The sequence below is a fragment of the Pan paniscus genome, chromosome 18 (genome assembly GCF_029289425.2).
Source record: "Pan paniscus chromosome 18, NHGRI_mPanPan1-v2.0_pri, whole genome shotgun sequence".
NCBI classification, from domain to species: Eukaryota; Metazoa; Chordata; class Mammalia; order Primates; family Hominidae; genus Pan; species Pan paniscus.
The window spans coordinates 76,068,769-76,090,477 of record NC_073267.2 but is presented as its reverse complement, the minus strand read 5'-3'; the positions used below and the strand labels follow the sequence as shown (position 1 = coordinate 76,090,477).

The 21,709-nt window shown below is 45.1% G+C and overlaps 3 protein-coding genes across 5 annotated transcripts in view; 1 reads left to right on the top strand and 2 right to left on the bottom strand.

Moving 5' to 3' along the window:
* The window catches only part of CMTM4 (CKLF like MARVEL transmembrane domain containing 4), a 116,801-nt gene extending 109,023 nt beyond the window's left edge, over window positions 1-7,778 (top strand). The window contains exon 5 of the mRNA XM_034940362.3: window positions 7,665-7,778. Coding sequence (XP_034796253.1) covers window positions 7,665-7,761 — 97 coding nt within the window. The 3' untranslated portion in view covers window positions 7,762-7,778. The remainder of the gene's footprint in view (window positions 1-7,664) is intronic.
* The window catches only part of CMTM2 (CKLF like MARVEL transmembrane domain containing 2), a 15,864-nt gene extending 7,409 nt beyond the window's left edge, over window positions 1-8,455 (bottom strand). The window contains exons 1-3 of one of the 2 annotated variants that reach the window (XM_003823685.5): window positions 8,014-8,373; window positions 7,731-7,883; window positions 821-928 (exon numbers count right to left, since the gene is read on the bottom strand). In XM_003823685.5, coding sequence (XP_003823733.1) covers window positions 821-928; window positions 7,731-7,883; window positions 8,014-8,256 — 504 coding nt within the window. In that variant the 5' untranslated portion in view covers window positions 8,257-8,373. Of the gene's footprint in view, window positions 1-820; window positions 929-7,730; window positions 7,884-8,013 lie in introns of both variants that reach the window. The other variant, XM_003823686.5, reaches the window with a different exon arrangement.
* Window positions 8,031-21,709, bottom strand: CMTM1 (CKLF like MARVEL transmembrane domain containing 1). 2 transcript variants are annotated; one of them, XM_008977345.7, is made up of 4 exons: window positions 20,925-21,709; window positions 17,781-17,939; window positions 10,670-10,768; window positions 8,031-9,033 (listed from the first exon to the last, which is right to left on the bottom strand). In XM_008977345.7, the coding sequence occupies exons 1-4, from the start codon at window positions 21,354-21,356 to the stop codon at window positions 8,863-8,865; spliced, it is 861 nt and encodes a 286-aa protein (XP_008975593.2). In that variant the 5' UTR covers window positions 21,357-21,709; the 3' UTR covers window positions 8,031-8,862. The 2 variants fall into 2 exon arrangements, with proteins under 2 accessions (XP_008975593.2, XP_034796247.1); XM_034940356.4 differs by having other exon boundaries at window positions 8,731-9,017; window positions 20,925-21,481.

The window sequence follows — 21,709 nt, the reverse complement described above, 5'->3', positions numbered from 1 at the left end:
TGGAAAACAAAACGGTCCTCATGACTTTTGCTTTTCATTCCAAAGGTGGTGAGTTTCCCTCCTGGTTTCTCATTCATCAGGGGGTGCTGTTTCACACATCCCCCATGTCCCCTCAAATGTCAACCATCTCTGAGAGGCTAGGAGCGTGCCTACTCCCTCAGCCTCTGCCTTCTCCACTCCCCCGTCCTGCCATCTCATCTCTGTTTCTTTTCTCTCTTGAAACCCAGCCAGAGTGGGACTGTTTGCTCTGGGGTCGGCAGCTACAGGAAGGAACTTGGGCTGGCTCCCCGGACATCATCTTTATTTAAATGGTGGTTCCGTTGGAAACATCTGTCTACTTTACTTTTTTTTTTTTTTCCTTTGAGACGAAGTCTCGCTCCGTCGTCCGGGGTGGAGTGCAGTGCTGCAATCTCTGCTCACTGCAACCTCTGCCTCCTGGATTTAAGCGATTCTCCTGCCTCAGCCTCCCAAGTTGCTGGGATTACAGGCATGTGCCACCATGCCTGGCTAATTTTTGTATTTTTAGTAGAAAATACATTTTCTACTAAATTTTGTAAATTTCATATTTTTGTATTTCACCATGTTGGCCAGGCTGGTCTCAAACTCCTGACCTCAGGTGATCCGCCCGCCTCGGCCTCCCAAAGTGCTGGGATTATAGGCATGAACCACTGCACCCGGCCTACTTAACTTTTAAACTTTGCTTTGATCCCAAGACTTTTGTGGAAAATAAAGAAGCCCTTTCCTTAAACAGAGGACAACACCCATCCTCCAAAAGAAGTGAATTCAGAGCAAATGCAAGGCCCAGCATGGAAAGACTCACCACAGCAAATAAGTAGTGGAGATTCATGGATCGCCAACTTCTCACAGCAAAGACCACGGCTCCCACAAGGAACGCACAAGCAATCAGGTCGTTGAAGAGGTCCTGAAGGTGGAGAGGTTAGTCAGCCTCAGCCAAAGCCAGGGTCCCCATCAACAAACACTGCACCCTGGCTAGCTTCCTCCAAAGGAATGATTTGCAAACTTCCACCTGATTTTAAAATGTATGCATAAAGATAATCACACACCGGGCTAGGTGGACATATCTGTGGCCCTCCAGCTGGGCTTTTTAAATTGAAACCTAAAAAGTCCAGGATGCTAAAATGCCCTCGTGCTGAAGCCTGTGAAGTCACCAGCCCCCTCTTCTACCATCTCTCTGTGAAATCACACATTTGGTTTCTGCCTATGTCTCCTCCCACTAATACTCATTTATTATTTTTATTTTCTACTTTTTGAGACAGGGTCTTACTCCGATTATGCAGGCTGGAGTGCGGTGGCACAATTTCTGCTCACTGCAGCCTCGACCTCCTCAGGCTCAGGTGATTCTCCCACCTCTGCCTCCTGAGCAGCTGCGACTACAGGTGTGTGCCACCAAGCCTGGGTAATTTTTTTGTGTGTGTATTTTTAGTAGAGACGGGGTTTCACCATGTTATCTAGGCTGGTCTCGAACTCCTGGACTCAAGCGATCCGCCTTCCTCGGCCTCCCAAAGTGCTAGGATTACAGGTGTGGGCCACAGCGCCCAGCCAATACACATTTAAATAAATACACAACTATAAAACGTCATGATGTCCCTCTTAAGGACCCCACCACCGCCTTTCAGCTCCCAGGACCAGCTCCCCTCTCTGGAGTCTGGGTGGGCTGCATTGGCTCTGATGGACTCTAGCATCTCATTGGGAGCCTGGCAGCTTCCTCTGCAACCCCCTGCCCTTGGCCTGACTTCCTAGACCCCTTCCCCTCTTTGCAAGGCAGCACCACCTCTTCCTTCCTCAACCCTCCTGCCCGTCCCCTGTGACTTCAGTCTCGCCCTCCCCATACCATATACGCATTTCCCTCCTGCTAGTGACAAGGCATTGCCAAACTTCTCAGAGCTGGCCAAACCATGGCCATAGCAGGCTGGCTTCCTCCCGCATTTCTCCTGGGGCTAGAGGATGGGGTGAGAAGCAGCTGATCCTGCAGTGCTGGAAGACACCTGCCATCCCCCTTGGTTTCTATAATGCCATTTCCTGCTGTTGTCCTTTCCTGACCACTTTGTTTCAGGCCTTTTCCTTTTTAATGTTTTGAATTTTGATACATTTCAAATGCCCAGAAAATAATAGAACATCCTATCCCCGACTCCCACCTCCACCAGGCCAGGAGCCACTGACATTTAACAGATGTTAACGTCTTGCCAACGTCCCCTTTAGGCCTCTTTGAAAACAAGAAGTCCAACTTCACGGATGGAGCTGCAGCCCCCTCGCTTCCTTCCCTTTTCCTGTCCCTCATGCCTCCCTCCTCCAACTTTTGGAAGCTGATGTGCAGTTTGTCTGAATTTGTGCTTTTCTACATATTATATATTTATAAACAATGCATACTATTTTGTGTATTTCAAAATACACTTTTTATATTTAAATAAAAGGTATCCTACCTTTCAATGCTTGCTTTTTGACTTTTGAGATTTATCCACATTGAGAAATATAGATTTATTAATTTTAACTGATGTAGCCTACTATATGAATGAACGAAATGAGACACAGGGTGTTTCTACCACTCACTGCAGTCTTGAACTCCTGGGCTCAAGCGATCCTCCCCACCTCAGCCTCAGCTGGGACTATAGGTGCCTGCCACTGTGCAATTAAAAAAATTGTTTTTGTAAGCTGGGCACAGTGGCTCACGCCTGTAATCCCAGCACTTTGGGAGGCTGAGGCGGGCGGATCACCTGAGGTTGGGAGTTCGAGACCAGCCTGACCAACATGGAGAAACCCCGTCTCTACTAAAAATACAAAATTAGCTGGGCGTGGGGGTGCATGCCTGTAATCCCAGCTACTCAAGAGGCTGAGGCAGGAGAATCACTTGAACCCGGGAGGCAGATGTTGCGGTGAGCCGAGATTGCGCCATTGCACTCCAGCCTGGGCAACAAGAGCAAAACTCTGTCTCAAAAAAAAAAAATTGTTTTTGTAGAGGCAGGGCTTCCCTGTGTTGCCCAGGCTGGTCTCCAAGTCCTGGACTCCTGGACTCAAGTGATCCTCCCGCCTTGGCCTCCCAAAGTGTCGGGATTATAGGTGTGAGCCACTGTACCTGGCCTATGATGTCTTCTGTTGAAGTTTTAATTTTAATGGGATACATAGTCTGTCTCTCTCCCTCCCTTCCTCTCTGTCCACAAATCCCAGGGACATTTATTGAATATTCTAGTCAACTGTTTTATAATGCTACCTCTGTCATATACCAAGTTGCCATATGTTTGTATATCTATTTCTGAGTTCTCTTTTCTATTCCTGTATTAGTCTACTCAGGATGCCATAATAAAATATCCCAGACTGGGTGGCTTAAACAACAGACATTAACTTTCTCACAGTTTTGGAGGCTGAAGTCCATGAGCAAGGTGCCAGGAAATTCAGTTTCTGGTGAGGGCTCTCTTCCTGGCTTGCAGATGGCTGTCTTCTCACTACGTTTTCACATGGCCTTTCTTTGATGCGTGCGTGTATATGTGTGTATGTGTGTGTGTGTAGAGAGAGAGCAAGCGGGAGAGAGAATTCTCTGCTCTCTTCTTATAAAGATACTGGCTGGGCATGGTGGCTCACACCTGTAATCACAGCACTTTGGGAGGCCAAGGCAAGCAGATCACCTGAGGTCAGGAGTTCAAGACCAGCTAGGCCAACATGGCAAAACGCTGTCTCTAGTAAAAATTACAAAATTAGCCTGGCTTAGTGGCGCATGTCTGTAATCCTAGCTACTCAGGAGGCTGAGGCAGAAGAATGCTTGAACCAGGAGGTGGAAGTTACAGTGAGCTGAGATTGTGCCACTGCACTCTAGCCTGGGTGACAAGAGCAAAACTCTGTCTCAAAACAAATAAACAAAAGACACTTATTTGATCAGGGTCTCAATGTTCTGACCTCATTTAACCTTAACTACCTCCTTAGAGGTCCATCTTCAAGTACAGTACAGTGGGGGTTAGGGCCTCAGCATATGATTTTGCAGAGTGGGAGACGCAAACATTCAATCTGTAACAATTTTGTTAGTCTTCTTGTCAATCCCTGAACTGGTACCAAAGCTTTATGGTAAATCTGATATCTTGTTGGGTGAGTCCATCCTTGTTAGTATTTTTTCTTCTTTCATAAGAATTTTAGAATCACCTTGTAAAAGTTCCATGAAAAACCCATGTTAGGTTGAAATTTTATTTAATTTATAGATTAATTCAGAACTGAATTGACATCTCTATGATAATAAGTTTTCGTATTTGTGAATGTGGAATGTTTCTCTATTTACATTTTCCTTTGATGTCCATTACTAAAGTCTTATAATCTCTATGTAGTGTCTTACATATCTTTCAGTAGGTTTATTCTTAGACACCTTGTAGTTTGTGTTGCTGTTTTAAGTGATTTCTTTTAAAGAGCATTTTTTTTTTTTTTGAGACAGTCTCGCTCTGTCACCCAGGCTGGAGTGCAGTGGCTCCATCTCAGCTCATGGCAACCTCTGCCTCCTGGGTTCTAGTGATTTTCATGCCTCAGCCTCTCGAGTAGCTGGGATTACAGGCATGCACCACCATGCCTGGTTAATTTTTGTATTTTTAGTAGAGCCGGTGTTTCACCAGGTTGGCCAGGCTGGTCTGGAACTCCTGGCCTCAAGTGGTCCGCCCACCTCGGCCTCCCAAAGTGCTGGGAGTACAGGCGTGAGCCCCCGTGCCCAGCCAAAAACATCCTATGTTTCTCATTGTTCATTGTTGGTATTCAGGAACACTACTGCTTTTGTGTCTGGTAACCTTGTGGAACTCAATCAGTTCTAGTGATTTGACTGTAGATTCTCTTAGATTTTCTGTGTAGATATTTCTATTAGATTTTTCCTCTTCTCAATCTCTATACCTTTTGTTTTTCTTGTCATATTGAACTAAGGTCTCCATCACAATGTTGAATACAAGAGAAGCTAGTAAGCATCTCTAAGGAAATGCTCCTGAAGTGTCACCTAAAATACAATTTGTGTAGGTTTGGATAGATGTCTATTTTTTTTATTGTATTTATTTATTTTTTGGGATGGAGTCTCACTCTGTCGCCCAGGCTGGAGTGCAGTGGCGCGATCTCAGCTCACTGCAAGCTCTGCCTCCCGCTTTCATGCCATTCTCCTGCTTCAGCCTCCTGAGCAGCTGGGACTACAGGCACACATCACTGTGCCTGGCTTCTTGACACCTCTTTTATTATTTTTTAGACAGGGTCTCACTCTGTCACTCAGATTGGAGTGCAGTGGCACCATCAGAGCTCTCTGTAGCCTTGACCTCCTGGGTTCAAGCCATCCTCCCACCTCAGCCTCCTGAGTAGCTGGAACAACAGGCATGTGCCACCATGCTTGGCTAATTTTTAAATTTTTTTGTAGATACAGGGTCTCCCTATGTTGTCCAGTCTGGTCTCAAACTCCTGGACCAAAGGGACCCATCCACCTCAGCCTCCCAAAGTGCTGGGATTACAGGTGTGAGCCACCACACCCAGCCCGACAACCATTGATGGATGTTCTCACTCCATGTTCTGTCTCAATCTCTTATTTTCTCTCTCTCTGTGTGCTGTGTTCTGGGTAATTTCCCCATACCTTTCAGTTAACAATTCCCTCCTTCAGCTATGTCTGATCTGTTTTTGAATTCATCTATTGACATTTTTATTTCAATAACTATATTTTCTATTCTAGACACTGTACTTTTTAAAAATCTGTCTATTTTGTCCTCATAGTGTCTTACTCTTTTCTCAGGACTCTTATGTCTATAATCCCTTAAAATATATTATTATTTTCAGACAGCTCTTCTATTATCTCATATTCTCAGGATTCTAATCCATTTGTTGTGTTTGTTGATTCTTAGTAAGGGGGATTTTTTAAAATCAGGTGTTTAGTAATTTTGAATTATTAGTTCATTTTTGACAAGGTTTTCCCCCCACCCCCACTGTGAGAATCTCTTCATGCCTTGATTGTGATTTTGCATTTGTTTCTATCAGGAATCCAAGGATATCAGCAGAATGTCATCAGACTGGGATCAATTTTTATGGTAATTCCCAGGGATGAAGGTTTCTGGGCTGCATGAAGGTTTCTAGGCTGCAGGTAACAAAAATTCAAACTCCAATCTGTACAAAGGGCAGGCTTAAGCTTTCTATTTCTCAAGGAAGACTTCCTCTCCGCCCACTCAAAGCTCAGGCAGAGATGAACATGTTTTCTTATTCCTCTGTGTTGGGAATAAGAAGGGTATGTGTCTTTGTCCATCTTTTCCCTAAGGAGGTAGTCTTTCCAGGGTGCTGGCGTTATACAGGGTTTTCAGTTCTAAACTCCCACTTTGCTTAGGATCAAGGCCTTATTTCCTGACTTGAGAGTGCATGAAAATCCAGGCTGTAGGTTCCTGAGACAATACCTCTTGGACCATTCCCACTCATACTTTGTAGCTTATGTGATCACTGCCCTGTTTTCCATTTCTGGCGCCTGTGTGTTTTCATTTCTTTTTTGCCAGCTCATTCATTCAGTTAAAGCAATACTGGTTACATTTCCCCTGGTATTTTTAGGTAAGCACAGCAGGAAGATGTTCAGGGTTCATTGGTTTTTCATCTTGCTGGAACTAAAAATGTCTTCTCAGGCTCCTTGTTTAGGAACTTGTCCTCTGCCTGTCCTTTTACCTTGTCCTCTGCTTGTCCCTTTCTGAGAGTCCTTATTTGGCCCTCCTGTCCTTTCTCCCTGTATCGGAGGTCCTCATCTGCTTCACCAAGACCTCTGGATCCCTGGACCCTAATAGCTTTTAACAAGAAGGCAGGACGAAATGTACTCATAAAGCTAAGTTTGAAGCTTTTTTCTGCTACTTACCAGCTGAGTGACCTGGGGGCAAGTTACTTGGCCATTCTAGGCCAATTTCCTCATGTGTAACGTGAGTGAAACAGTGAACAAGAGGGCTCTGGAGGCAGGCTGTGAATGTGCAATGAACAAAGGGACTTGGGAATTGGGGTCTTCATTGACTGGCAAGGGGTTAGGTGGGTGTGCCCTGTGGTTAAACAGGTGATGGGCAGGGATTCAATTCCATGAGTCCTCAGGCACGGTGTCAAGCAATTTACATTTAATCCTCAGGATTGAATGTCAGTTCTGCAAGGAATGTGACTGTCTCATGTTACAGATGAGGAAACAGGCTGGGAATGGTTTAGTAACTTGCCCAGTTCTGTCTCTTTCCACTAGACGACTGCTTTGGGCTGAACATCCTTCTGATCCAAACATCCTTTATAGGGATATTCATTGGAGACCTAACGCTGCTTTAGAAGTGATTTTTTAAAAAAATTCCCATTTTGTTTTATTTTATTGACTTATGGGAGAGTAATTTTCTTCTTTGAATTTTGGGAATGGGGTCCTTCTGGGGTGATCTCCTGTCAAGTGTGAGCTGGCACAGGAGTTCGGAGGAACAGCTGGTTGCTACACCTCCCCTTCCCCTAAAGAGAACAAAGGCTCAGGCCCTCTTTGACCACCAGGTAAGTAAGAGTTCCCCACTCTCACTCCAACACACAGATAGGCTTTTTGGAGCATTTTCTGCCTAGCTACCCCTCTTGCACCCAGCTGCCTCTGCCTGGGCCCCACTGATGTTCTGAGTCCCTGACCCAGGCACAGATGTGGGAGGTGAGGTGTGTCTCTCTGTTTGGTGACTTTCCAGGTGCCAAGACACACCTGATCAGCATTCTGGACGTAGGCACTCCCCATCACCCCTTACTTACAGAATGGGCCACAGGATGAAGGGTATGTATCTATGAATGGCAAAGCTGTACAGTAAGATGAAGAAGCTGAAGATGGATATCTCCATGGTGATGATAAGCCTCAAGATGGGGTGCACGGTGAGTGAGGACAACAGTATCATTGCCGCTATTAGGCAGCCCTGCAGTGAGACATAGACACCTGAGCCAGCAGCAAGGGCCTCACCATCTCTCTGAGGACCCCTGGAGCCTACTTCTCCTTCCACCACCCTCGGCCAAGGCCCCCCACCCAGGGATACCAGTTTAGCTCACCAAACTCAGAATCTTGATCTCAGCGTGCCCCAAGAGCCAGAACTCTTTATTGCTGTCTTTTAATTCCCACCGGTAGCGGCGACACCCCCTCCTCGTGCCCACTTCGTGCTTGGGCTGCACCGCCTTTTGAGGTTTGTCCGATGGCTCCTTATCGTCCTTCTTATCTTCCTCGGGTTTGGCCCCGGGTGGAGGTGGAGCTGGCGCTGGCTCTGGCTTGGCCCCCTTTGCCGCCTTAGGTGCCATGACTGACTCGGTGTCCTTGGCTTCTCACAGCTGGCCTGTTTCTTCTCTCTCCTGCTGTTTCTGGGTAGGCCAGGCCTACTAGAGTGCCTGGTGTCCAACGAGCGGCTCAGAGGGCGCGCTCAGCTAACTGCCAGGACCACCGAATGCCAACTCCCGCGCCCTCTCCACGCGCGCCCGTCTCCTCGCGCAGCTCCCATCCGCCCGGCAGCGGCCGGATCCGCCCACCCTCCACGCGCCGGCCCCCGACGGGCCCCAACTCCGTTTCCAACCCGCCGGTCCCACCTCCGCGCGGAGCTGCCCTCGCGGTCCCATCCCGGCGTCTCCAGGTGGCCCCAGGTCTGTAAGCCGCCGCTCCGCTGCGGGGTCGGGGGGCTGCGAGCACCGGGTCACGGCCCTGAGCTCCGCGGGCGCAGCGCCAAGCGCAGGAAAATACAACGCGACGTTCACACAAGGCAACGAGAGGAAGCAGGTGTTCTCGATAAAAGCAGCAGCCCTAATTTTATGGTCACATTTAGGCTGGAATGGGTGACAGCACGCGAGCTCGGGGGTGGGCTCGGAGGCAGCGATTCGACAGACACGTGCATCTGCTAGGGCGCCGGGCTGGCTTCAGGCAGGCCTCTGCGGGGCGTCGGGGCCGGTTTCGGGGTAGGCGTCCTTGGCGGGGGAAAGCTTCCTTTCAACTTCGACTCCCAGGAATCTTTTCAAGTTAGTCCTCATCTTCGTGGTGACCACAAACGCATCGATGCAACACACGATTACCGCTGTGAGACACAGGGACTGTCAGATACAACACCATATGCGGGAAGGAAAGACGGGGTTATTTTGCAGCTCAGTAGCAACCTCTCGAACCTATCCCTATCCAGGGTGGGCGCTGCGGGTGGCCTCCTGTCCGCTCTGACCCTTCACTACTTTCTTGGCGCCTGCCCAATTGGCTGCTGCAGGCAGATTCTGCCTTTCCCAGAAAAAGGGATTTTGGAAGTGGGGGATTTTGTTGCCAGTAGTAGCCTCGCTTGATGTCTGAGGCACCCGGAAAGGACTAGGGAAGGGCAGTGGCCCTAGGTGGCTGCAGGTAGGGGTTAGGTCCTGAGAAGGCCTCTCCGTGGAAAGACTTTTGGGCTATGTTTGCAAAGGGCAGGAAGGAGTTCCTAAGGGGCGGAGGAGGACCCAGGCACTGGACTAGGGTCTCTAAGGAATCTGGTGTGGCCAGGACCTCCAGAGCCGCTGAGAAGGGGGCAGAGTTGAGGCTGGAGAGGTGCAGGATCTGGGACTCTATCAAGAGGTCAGGTGTGAGACTCAGAAAACCTGCTTGCAGTGTTCATGAGGTGAATGGAAGGTGAACCAGGCTGGAGGCAGGAAGACCAGTGAGTGGTGGGGTGGGATGCTGCCATCCAGGTAAGAAATGGATACCTGGGGGTGGGAACCCCTGGCAGTAGAAGGAGTGATTGCGGAGTCAGCCGATGGGGACCAGGGGCTGATGGCACAGATATTCCCCTGTGCACTCCGGGACTCTTGACAAGCTTGGATGTTTCTCTTTATGGTCACTTAATTCCTGGCTGCTTAATGAGCTTTTCCTAGGTATGTCTTGCCCCAGTGAATCTGTGAGCTTCCCCAAAGGGGAAAGGGCTCTATCCCCAGCACTGAGCTCATGTCTGGCACAATCGATGGGACTGACAGATATTTATTGATTATAGAATGAATTCAAATGAACTCTTTTTCTGCATTAATTTCTGTTCTCATTGTTTAACTTCTTGAACCAAAGCCCTACCTCCCCTCCCAACCCCCTGAATCTTCCAAGCATTTGATCTGCCATTTCTTTTGAGTCCCAGTTTGTCCCAGTCTTGTGGCCCAGAGCAAGGTATTTAACCTCAGTTCCTATATCTGTACAAATGAGAGTTGTAAAGATTAAGTCAGAGTGTGCCCCGCTTGGTGCAGGGCATATACTGGGCACTTCAACATGTGGCAGTTTCCTTCCTTCCTTCCTTCCTTCCTTCCTTCCTTCCTTCCTTTCTTCCTGAATAGGCTGGATTCCTCACTTTAGACAGTGCACTTTTCCTCCCTTACAATCTCTCTTATCATCTGTCTTTAAAATACAATTCTCTAGTCCAGAAAATCAAAGTCCTATTTATAGACAAAAAGATCTTGCTTAACATTTCAAAAATAGTGTCCACAATTCTCAAAAGGGGTTTAGCAGACTCTTGTTTTTGTACCTATTTGGAGAATGCATGTTAGAATTAAGATTTTCATGAGCTCAGAGTTTATGCAACTTCATATCACCTGAAGAAGTCAGTGCAAGAAGGAGAGAGGGTGGCAGTGGGGATTTTGCTTGGTTAATGATATAATGGGGTCTGCCAATTTCCCTTTTCAAAGTCTCGGAATACTGATCTTAAATGGAGTCATGAAGGCCTCTACTTACCCCCCCGACATAGAGTAAATGCCTTCTTTTCTTTTCTTGCATGGCCAAGATGGCAACTACTGAAAGGAACACAGCTGTAATGATACTGTTGGTAAGATCCTGTAATAAAGAATTGAAAATTATCAAGTTTACACAATATAATTTCACAAATATTTAAACTGGTCAATTACACATCTAAGAATAGATGCCTTTAAAAAACCTTCCATTTGATTAAGATGAGGAGGAACCTTCAGAGGCATAATTCTTACATCGTCCAGAGACATGAGTTTATGTGATTTTAAGATCCTAGATATGACTTTGTCTGTAGAAACGGGTTTATTTTCATTAAAGAATACCATTAGAAAAAAAGCTAACAACTTTTTCCATAAAGGGAATAGGAAAGTGAGCATGAAAAAACCTGGTGGTCAAGGGGCCTAGCCCAAATTGGCCCTCCATAAATGTGATTTTTTTTGGGAAGTCTTATATTTTTTAATGTAAATTCTGCATTCTATTCCGTAACTCATTTGTTTTAATATAAAAATAAAATTTTAGATGAGCACTTTAATTATTGGTTTACTTCTCTCAAATCTGCAGGTAAAGCCAACACTCTGGAAATTGGGCCACATTTATTCTGTGAGTTCATGTGTCCCAAGAGCATATGAACTCATCTGAGGAGCAGGCCTGATATTCTGGAGTGAATGTTTTTTGCTCTTTCCTGAAATATGGCCAGAATTGGGTGTGCCCCGACATCTGCAGGCTCATTGTGCTCCTTCTTCTGGGTTTCAATTGGATTTCAGTCCTGAGTTCTCTTTTTTTTTTTTTTAAGACAGAGTTTCGCTCTTGTCACCCAGGCTAGAGTGCAATGGTGCGATCTTGGCTCATTGCAACCTCTGCCTCCCAGGTTCAAGCAATTGTCCTGCCTCAGCCTCCCGAGTAGGTGGGATTACAGGTGCCTGCCACCACGCCCAGCTAATTTTTGTATTTTTTAGTAGAGACGGGGTTTCTTCATGTTGGCCAGGATGGTCATGAACTCCTGACCTCAAGTGATCCACCCGCCTCGGCCTCCCAAAGTGCTGGGATTATAGGCGTGAGCCACCGCGCCTGGCCAGTCCTGAGTTCTTTAACTGCTAGCCCAACCTGCTTCTTTGTGTGCTGAAATGAATAGTGAGGATGAGTGCGTGGCAGTGCCGTCCTGGGTGAGCAGTGGCTGGGTTTCCTTAGCAAAACAATAATGGAGGAACGAGTACGCAGTGTGTCAGTGGCAGCAGTGTATGGCTATGGGCAAAAGCCCAGAGGACGTAACCACAATATGGGCCAGACAGCTAATCTGAATAGCTCAAGTCTTTGAGTGTTGATGGTCTGCCTTGGTAATGGCAGCCTTTCTGGCACACTCGTCCAAACACAGCAAGAAGCACTGCCATCCAGTGTATGGTATCATGGAATCACAATGGCTCCAATGGAGCTCTTTGATGTGTCAAGCATTTCCCAGTCCATCATTTAACCTCATTTAACCCTCACAAAGCAGCCTCCAAAGTCAGAATTGCCATCATCCCCAGTTTACAGAGGACATGGTGGAGGCTTGGAGTTTTTCAGTTGCCTAGGATTGAATAATGGGTGGAATCAGAACTGAACTCACTATTGCCTCCCATGAGGGACACCCAAATAAGGAGGAAATGAGCTATTCTCCCAGTCTGGAAGTGCAGCATCCAATCCATCTTTGGCATTTTCTGTGGAATGGGTCTGGAGGGTCAAAATGATACAGTACCAGTCAGTTGAGTATTTTTGTTGATGAACTCTTTTGGCCTGCCAATTCCTAGATTGGGCGTATTTTATCACCCATCTGCCAACTTGCTAATTTGTAATATGGGGATAATGACTGAGGCTCATTGGCTCTGAGGATTAAATGGCATAATGAATCTGAAGGCATCTGATAACATGCCTGGCATCTAGTAGCTGGTGGGAGTGCATCAAAATATAGGTTCATATCTGCCCTCAAAATGTTAACAGATAGTAAACTCTCTGCAAACTCCAGATGTTCTTCCTATTGGGGCTGGCGACCGAGGAGCCCTCTTGTGGAATGTGACTTGCCTCTTGGAAAGGCACTAATGCCTACTGTTTTGGTGCCTGGTAGTTAATGCTGGAACAGGGGTATGTAGCAGGGCTGGTGGAGGTTGGAAGTAAGTCCCAGCTGGGTTCTGCAGGCTGAGCGAGAGGTCTGCCCATAGTGGGCAGGCCTGACTGAGGCAGGTACAGTGGTTTGCAGCTTTGCAGGAAGCTTACACCTGAGGATTGTATAAACCAAGGTAGTCAAAGATGTGAACAAGGATTCTTACAACTAAGAAGCAGAGTATAAACTTCAAAAGTCAAATATTCTTTTTTAAAAATTGCTCTCTGTTGGCCAAAATATCTATATAACCGGAGCTCAGTTTCTCTGACCACTAACCAGCTGTGGTCTTAGATTACAAGAATTTGAACAAACGCACATCATTAATGATAATAATAAACCAACCACAGACCAGGCCCAGCCAGTCTTTGACTTCCTGTCATAATTTTATCTCCTTGTTGGACTATGGACATTATAGTTTACTGTGGTCCTTACTTACGAAGAAGCGCTCTCCTGAACTGTCCATTGGAGCTAAGGTTTGCCCTGCATCTAACATTTCTATTGTAGCTAGCTCACATTTATTGAGCACTTACTGTGCCAGTGTGTTAATATGTGATCTCATTTGATTCTCACAACAAACTCTCATTATCCCCAGTTTACAGATGGGTAAGCAACTTGCCCAGGGTTGTTCAGCCAGTAAGTGGCTATGACCTTGGGCAGTCTGATTTGAGTGCCCATGAGCCTTCTTCCTGCTAACCTCCCCCCTTTTGCCTTAGACACAGACTCTCTTATTTGCCTCATCTGGGCAGAGAGACAGATATCCCTGATGGCTGTGTTAAAATTGCAGCTGAGCTTGGCCATGTGTGGGAGGACTTCCACTTTCCTCATAAATACCATCCTTACTTGTTATATTTTTCTTTCTCCGCTAAATACCTTATTGACTCAAGTAGCCTGCTCTGACTAAAATGAGAAATGTGTTTTTTCTTGACAATTTTTCCATAAAGCTTCCAAACTATTCTCTGAGATATTAAAATCATGTAGAATTATAAGTAGGAAAGAGAAAGATGCCTTAATGGTGAGTGCTTATTATTAAAAAAAAAAAAACACTGAATATTAGGAAAAAAGTTAAACAGGCCAGGCACGGTGGCTCATGCTTGTAATCCCAGCACTTTGGGAGGCTGAGGTGGGTGGATCACCTGAGGTCAGGAGTTCGAGACCAGCCTGGCCAACATGGTGAAACCCTGTCTCTACCAAAAATACAAAAATTAGCCAGGCATGGTGGTACGTGCCTATAATCCCAGCTACTCAGGAGGCTGAGGCAGGAGAATCGCTTGAACCTGGGAGGTGGAGCTTGCAGTGAGCCGAGATCGTGCCACCGCATTCCAGCCTGGGCAACACAGTGAGACTCCATCTCAAAAAAAAAAAAAAAAAAAAAAAAGAAAAACGTTAAACATGATTTGTTTCACAAAATGTAGTATTTGTAATAGGAATTTACATACAATGAATATTATCTGGTATTCAATTAACTGCAACTTTCATTGGTTTCATTTTTTGTTTTAGTTTAAAATGTTTATTCCTTTTAAAAAATTGCTTTCTGTTGGCAAAAACATCTGCTTCACCAGAACTCAGTTTCTCTGACCATGCTGGATTATATTATTTATGATGTAGAAGTGTTTAAAATATGAGCTATTTAGAAGACAATAATTCAAATTCATAATTTCTTACGATCTTGGTACCCGACACTAGGTTAGAGTGGGGCGAGTTGGTAAACCTAAAAATGAAGAGAATGTGTGGGGTGAGGAAAATTGTACTTTTCCTAGCTTTGATGCAGACTTATGCTGGTAAAAATGGGTTTAAATTTTAAATTAACTTTATTTACTGATTTAATTCCACTCTCAAGTCTGCAGGTAAAACCAGTGCTGTGGAAGCTGGCACATTTATTCTGTGAGTTCACATGACTCAAGAACACCAAGAGCCCATCTGAGGAGACCTCATAGGCCCTAACATAGGTTAGGGGTTGAAAGCAGGACCTGTGTCTTTCCCATGGTGTCAGGGTCCCTGGCACACCCTTCACAGCTGCAACTCAGAGACTGAGTATGGGTCCATCCTCTGTCCAGAGGAGGAGGCCTTGACAAAATATGGTCCCAGAGCCCACAGATCTGAGCAGGTCACCTGTATCTGCAGTCAGTTCTCTTTGGGGCTTCCCTGCTGAGTCCAAGCCCTGATGTATCACAGTCTGTCTCCCTGGTGGAGACTTTTACCCTCACCCCTTTTTCAAACAATAATCGGAATAGGGAAATAAGGAACTCTATCCTTTTATGAGCCTTTAAGTTAGAAATCGCCACTTAAAGTCAGTACTCCTTACCCTAATCCCATACCTCCTGGGAGCCAAGCCTTCTTGCCTGGAGGGAAGGGCTGAAAGGAAGTGGTAGCTGCATGCTGGGCACTCTCAGCTGTGGGCAAGCCTCTGAAGCTGTGCAGAGCCCGACTCAAACAGTTCTAGTATGAAATTGACCGTGTGTTCTGTGGCTTCCTGCACTGACCTTATCATAAGGTCCCAAGTGACTCCTGAAGCTTGATTCTAAGCCTGCCTACCTTCTGAAGTGCCAAGTCATCACCTCCTAGCACCAATACCCTCACAAAACTAGCACATTTCCTACTGTGCCAAGGCCTCCCAGTGTAGCTACTTGCCCCTCTGAAAAATTGTGTAGGTACACATCCTTCATCTCACAGAATCTGAAAGAGCACATTTGAAAGGAAGGGACTGGATAGGAGAAGAGAACACAATTTGGGTCCTGTTTTGATGAGTCTTTTTCAAAAGCTTCCAAGTTAATTAAATCACTTACCATCTGACCAACTGTGTGGTTGCTCAGTATGTGTCCTGCTAGTGTGAACTGAACATCAGAATAACTGGGCAACCATCTTGGTAACAGAGTTTCCCCACCATGAAGCTCCTGGGAGCTCACAAAGCATATCCTGTGCTGTGCTAGGTCTGGCCCATGCTCTCGAGGACAGTAGCAGGAAAAGACAGGGGCTCCGAATCACCTCTGGGCTCCCAGTCATCCCAAAAAAAGAGGATACTGTCACTTAAGACAGACACAGCAAGGGGGCCTGGCTTTATTGGAGTTGACCAAAGGCCTGTAACCCTGCAGGAGCTGGGCTGAACTTCCTGTGACCACTGTGAGAACAGGTTCTCTCATAGGACACTCACGGTTCATGCTCAGGAGATCCTAGTTCTTACCTTTGTCTGGGATACTTCTTGGGCATTACCACTGGACCCTACAGCAAAGTATGATGTCTCCTGGCCCTCTCCAGCTTTAAGTGTGGACCCAGCCTGCATGAGTCCATTTCTCAGAGGGCTCTGATCCTCCTGACCACAGCTGATGGTGCTGTGGAGCCATCAGTCACCCACCCCCAAGGGCCTGTGTACACCCACCAGGATAACCAATTCACCTTTGGTGCTGTATTTTAAGGAAAGCATGAGGAAACAAGATACAGAGATAAAATTTAGAGAAGCTGAGGAGGACATAAAGACATAGTTTCACTGAGTTTCTTACCTTAATGGAGAATGGAGATAGAAAACCATCACAAGATAATAGGTTGTAAAGTCTGCAAAGAGTCTGGGCTTTAGAGTCAGATAGACCTGGGTGCATATATGAGTTTCTGGCACCTACATATGGCTATTGAATTGAATTCAATTGGCAACTGAATGTCTTTAATCCAATTTTCTCATCTGTTAAATGAGGGGTGAGGGGTGACCATAACCTCACTGGGTTGTTGTGAGGATTAAATAAGGTGACATGAAAAAGTATCTGGCACATGGTATATGCTCAAAAATGGTTACTTTACCTTCCCTTCTTGAAAATTTCCACGGACAGAGATTTGAGTTTCCCCTGAGAAACCTCTCCATAACTAAAAGGGTCTTCCACATGTTCAATTAAAGTTGCTCATATTTGCTTTGTCTGCTTCCTGTACTCGGCATTCTGTGGGACAGAGAGAGCTCAGCAGCCTTTGCAGAAAATCTCTCACAGATTTGAAGACAATGTTTGAGTTTTAGCTCAAAAGGAACATTCTGACTTTAAGGTTAGAAAAATGTTCTATAAGGAAGTGGGATGTGGAAGAGGCCTAAGCTCTGAATTAGGATTGTTCACAGCGCAAGACAGAATGGCAAACGCCACCCAGCTATCTGATGGGTCTGATGGGTGGCTGTTCTTTTTGGACATTAGAATATTTACTTTGTGTCACATACTATGTTATTGGCTTTGCACACATTTAAATGTTTCAGGAACCCTATGAGGTAGTTATTATCACACTTTTCCTTGTCTGTATTTCTTAAATGGGGAAACTGAGGCTAAAGGTTACATAGCTAGTAAGGTGGCAGGACCAGAATCTGGGCCTATGGCTGCCTCTGGACAAAACCGTACTGCCTCTCTAGTCTGAGACCTGAGGGGTTAGCTTTAGCAATTGTTCAGTTGGCAAAGAATGTGAAAGTCTGGGAAAAGCTATTAAAGAAGGCTCTGTAATGTCTTTTTCTGGATAGTCCGGCACCTCTTTGTGATATGGACCCTAACACACACACACAGGTTGACTCTACAATCTTTAAGTGTATGCACGGCAATTTTCTACAATGCCATCATATCAACTTTTGCTTTTGGGGAGAATGTTTATAATCAGAGTGCTCTCTGCAAAGTAGAAGCATGCACTGTTTTACAAGCAATGGCTGAGAAATGTGCTTACCTACTTCATATACTAAGTATATATATATTTTTAGGACAAGCTGAAAAGTACCATGTGTCTAGTGCCATAATGAGGGGTTTTACACTCAGGGCTGGAGCAGCGGTGTGTTGGCTGTCCTGCAGGCACAAGGGTTCAAGGAATCCTTCTGGACCAGGGCAACACCCTAACTGTCACAGCTCAGCTATGTCCTTGTCTAGAGAGATAGCTCCGTTGTTTTCCCTTAAGGAGAGCCCTTACTCTGGGGCTGAGGGCAAAGCTTGGATTTGAAGAATTGTAAAAATGAACACTTACAAGTAAGGGCCAATGTAAATAGGTCAGCAAGTGGTGAAGGGTTAGCACATATATTAGAATAAAAAAACCGACAATGCAGATTTCCAGACTTGTGATTGTTATAAATGACTCATTGGCTTGGGTGATGATGAAACAAGCTAATGCTCCTAAGATAAGACTCTGCAATAAAAGAAACAGGATTTGTTTTAATGCATGATTTAAAAAAATCTACATTGTCAGAATGTAAATCTGATTATATCACAGTACAGTGGCCTGTACTGTTTTGCACATACATTTTTAACATTTCTTACATTTTGAAGAAATGAAATACATGAAAATAATAAAAAAAGCACACAGTATAGAAGGATAAAATAATACCAATTTCTTTCTCTTCCCCCAACCCAACCTTAGTCTCTCTCCTTAAAAGTAACCACTATTAACAGTTTATATTTCATACTAGAAAGAAGTCTGTATATATACTGGTAAAGTACATATACATTGATTTTGGTAGAAACAGTGAGGAAGAGCCTCAGTTTTCTTTCTTTCCAAACAGCTGCTGATTATCTCAACATCATTTATTGGGAAATGCCAGTATTATCCCTATTGATCTGAAATCCAACCTTTATTGTATACTAAATTCTCAGATGTAGTTCGGTCTCTTGAGACTGTTCTCTTCCATTGAATTGGTGCTTCCTTCTCTAGTACTCTAAGTTATAGACAATTCACTCTATACTGAGTTATTGTTTCGCCTAGTCTTCCTCTTCTTACTCATTCTCAGACTGTTTATGTCTCCCATGTTTGTGTTGGTCAAGTTCCCCAGACTAAGCCTGTTGGCATTTTAGTTGGGATTTCTAAATGAAATACTTACTTATAATTTGGAAAAATTACAGAATTTAGTTTTTCTCAAGAACAAAATATATCTTTCCAGTTATTTTAGTGGTTTTTAAAAAATATCTCTCAGGAGAGTTTTAAAGTTTTCTTCCCATATGTGTATCACATTTCACTTATTTTTAGATATTTGATCATTTTGATGACTTGTAAAGAGAAATATTTTCTTATATTTTAAGTGGTTATTTGTCTAGGAAAGCTTTTATTTATTAACACAATAATGAGTCACCTGACTAAATCATCTTGCTCTAAATTGTTTCCAGTTGATTTGTTTTTTTCTAGATATGCAATCACATTAGCTGAAAGAAAGGATATATTTTACCTCCTTTTTTTTTTTTTGAGACAGTCTTGCTCTGTCGCTCAGGCTGGAGTGCAGTGGCGTGATCTCAGCTCACTGCAACCTCTGCTTCCTGGGTTCGAACAATTCTCCTGCCGCAGCCTCCCGAGTAGCTGGGACTACAGGCGCGTGTCATTAAGACTGGCTAATTTTTGAATTTTTAGTAGAGACGGGGTTTCACCATATTGGCCAGGCTGGTCTTGAACTCCTGACTGAGGTTATCTGCCTACCTTGGCCTCCCAAAGTGCTGGGATTACAGATGTGAGCCACTGCGCCTGGCCACCTCTTTTCAAATATTATTTCCCCTTCCTAATTATGATGACTAGTGGTTTCAGAAAAAATTGACTCATGGTGTAGGCATCATTTTTCCCCTCATTTAATAAATAATACTTCTGATATTTAATTAAATATGCTGACTCTTAGTTTGAAATGTTTATTTTTACAATGTCAATGGAATATTTATATACTCCTATCTTACTGGTCTCCCTTCTTGGCAATCAGGGACAAATGTTGAATTTTGTCACATGTTCTGTGACATAATCTCCTAATTTTTTATAATGTGATAGATATAATCTCATTTTCACTTTTACTTCTAATACAGTGAATTATTTTAATAGAATCTTAATATTGAATCATCCTGTTTCTTTCTTGTGGTATTGTATTTTCAAAAAATACTGATGAATATTATCTGCTAATATATTGACATTTTGTTCTGATGCAAGTGAGATCTCTACTTCGTTTTTTTTCTGAACTCGGTCAAGTTTTCCTATCAGTATTATACTGATTGTGTAAAGATAGTTCAGAAGTTATTTCTTCTTTCTCTATTCTTTGACAAAGTTAGAGTAGTGTCAGAATTATATCCCATGAAGGCTTGAAAGAGTTAACTTGTAAAAAGGTCTGGGCCTGATACATTTTTGAAAGATACTCATTTGCTAAAATTCTCATTTTCTTCTATGTTTATATTGCCCTGTTTAGATTTTTCCCTATTCTGGGATCAGTTTTGGTAATTTACATTATTCTGGAAAATCAACCATTTCATCCAATTATTCACATCTATTTTGCAAGGTACTCCTGTAGATCCTTTCAGTTTTGCTGATGTTTGTGATTATTTTCCCCTTCTGGTTTCTAATTTTAAATATATGTCTTTTCTTCCCCCTTTTTTTCTTGGTTGGCCAATGGCTTATCAATTTAATAGGACTTTCAAATGACAGCTCTTGTATTGACTGATTCTATTATTTTTGTTTCCTAACTTATAAATTCCTATTATCTTCATTGCTTCCCTAATTTCCTTTGTGAGAGGAAACTGAACCAACCCAAATGTCCATCAATGATAGACTGGATAAAGAAAATGTGGCACATATACACCATGGAATACTATGCAGCCATAAAAAAGGATGAGTTCATGTCCTTTGCAGGGACATGGATGAAGCTGGAAACCATTATTCTCAGCAAACTAACGCAAGAACAGAAAAGCAAACACTGCATATTCTCACTCATAAGTGAGAGTTGAACAACGAGAACAGATGGACACAGGGAGGGGAACATCACACACCGGGGCCTGTAGGGAGTGGGGGACTAGGGGAGGGATAGCATTAGGAGAAATACCTAATGTAGGTGACGAGTTGATGGGTGCAGCAAACCACCATGGCGCGTATATACCTATGTAACAAAACTGCACGTTCTACACATGTACCCCATAAGTTAAAGTATAATTAAAAAAGAAAAAAAAAGAAAAAAATAGGGGAAAAATGAGGCAAGTTTAGTAGGAAAGGTTTAGTGTGTGGGGAGCAGGGGGTGGTGGGGAGGAAAGGTGAGGCAAAACAAAGGTCAGTGGCAAAGTGAATTATGGAAGGTTTCTGGAGCTGGCACCCCGTGGGCATTTCCCCGAGGCCACTGCCGGCCACATCCGCCCAGCTAGGTCTCACCAGCTATCCGCTCACCAGTCTCAGGATCTTCAACATTCCAGTGGGCGAGAAGGAGAAACGTTTGAGGCTGTCCCTGAATTTGTACGGGACTTTGGCTCGGCCCTCCACGCGCTCTTTGATCGCCGTCTCATTTAAGAGTTTGGATTCAGTGTGTGCAGAGGGCGTGGGGGGTGGAAGTGTGGGCTTTGGGGGTGGGCGTGTGGTGGCTTTCCTTGAGGGTGCGGTGCCCTCACTGCCTTGGGGACGTGCGGCGGCTGCGGACTGCGCACTGCGAATTGAGACTGCGGGGTGCTTCCGGGGTGCGGTCTTCGCTGAGATGTTGCGCTGTGCCTTGGGTACAGAACTCACTACGCTGCCGCTACTTGCCAGGGCTGCGGCAGTCTCTGGTTGTTTCAAGTTCCCTGAAGGTGCCTCGGATGACTCAGGTTTGGCGTGTTCAGGATCCATGGTGGGTCCCTAGGGCCTGGCCGTCTGAACCAGTGCCGCGGCAGCGGCTGGCTCTCCCCTGGGAACCAGCGTCGCGTCCCAACGGCTGTTGGCTACCTCCCCGGCGCGTGCACCCGGCTCTCGCTGCCCCACCGACAAGCCGAGCCCTTCAGCCACCCTCATTGCCACAGGGGGTGCAATGCCACCGCCTAGCCCGAGAACTCAAAATCTCTGCAACCCCACACCTCGGAGCTGCCGGCCAGCCAGGGAGTAAAGAGATTCAAAGATCCCTGAGGCGGATCCCGGCACATTCTTCCCTGCCACCCAGGCCCGGGTGCCGGAAAACCCGATCCCGCTGCTCCCAGCGCTCCCTT

Coding starts and splice junctions, on each gene's coding strand:
- CMTM1 (XM_008977345.7), bottom strand. CDS start 21,356: ATGGATCCTGAACACGCCAAACCTGAGTCATCCGAGGCACCTTCAGGG. Junction 10,769..17,780: donor ATTTACATTGGCCCTTACTT/GTAAGTGTTCAT, acceptor TCTTTATTACAG/GATCTTACCAACAGTATCAT. Junction 9,034..10,669: donor ATTTACTCTATGTCGGGGGG/GTAAGTAGAGGC, acceptor TGTATCTGACAG/TCCCTGTGTCTCACAGCGGT.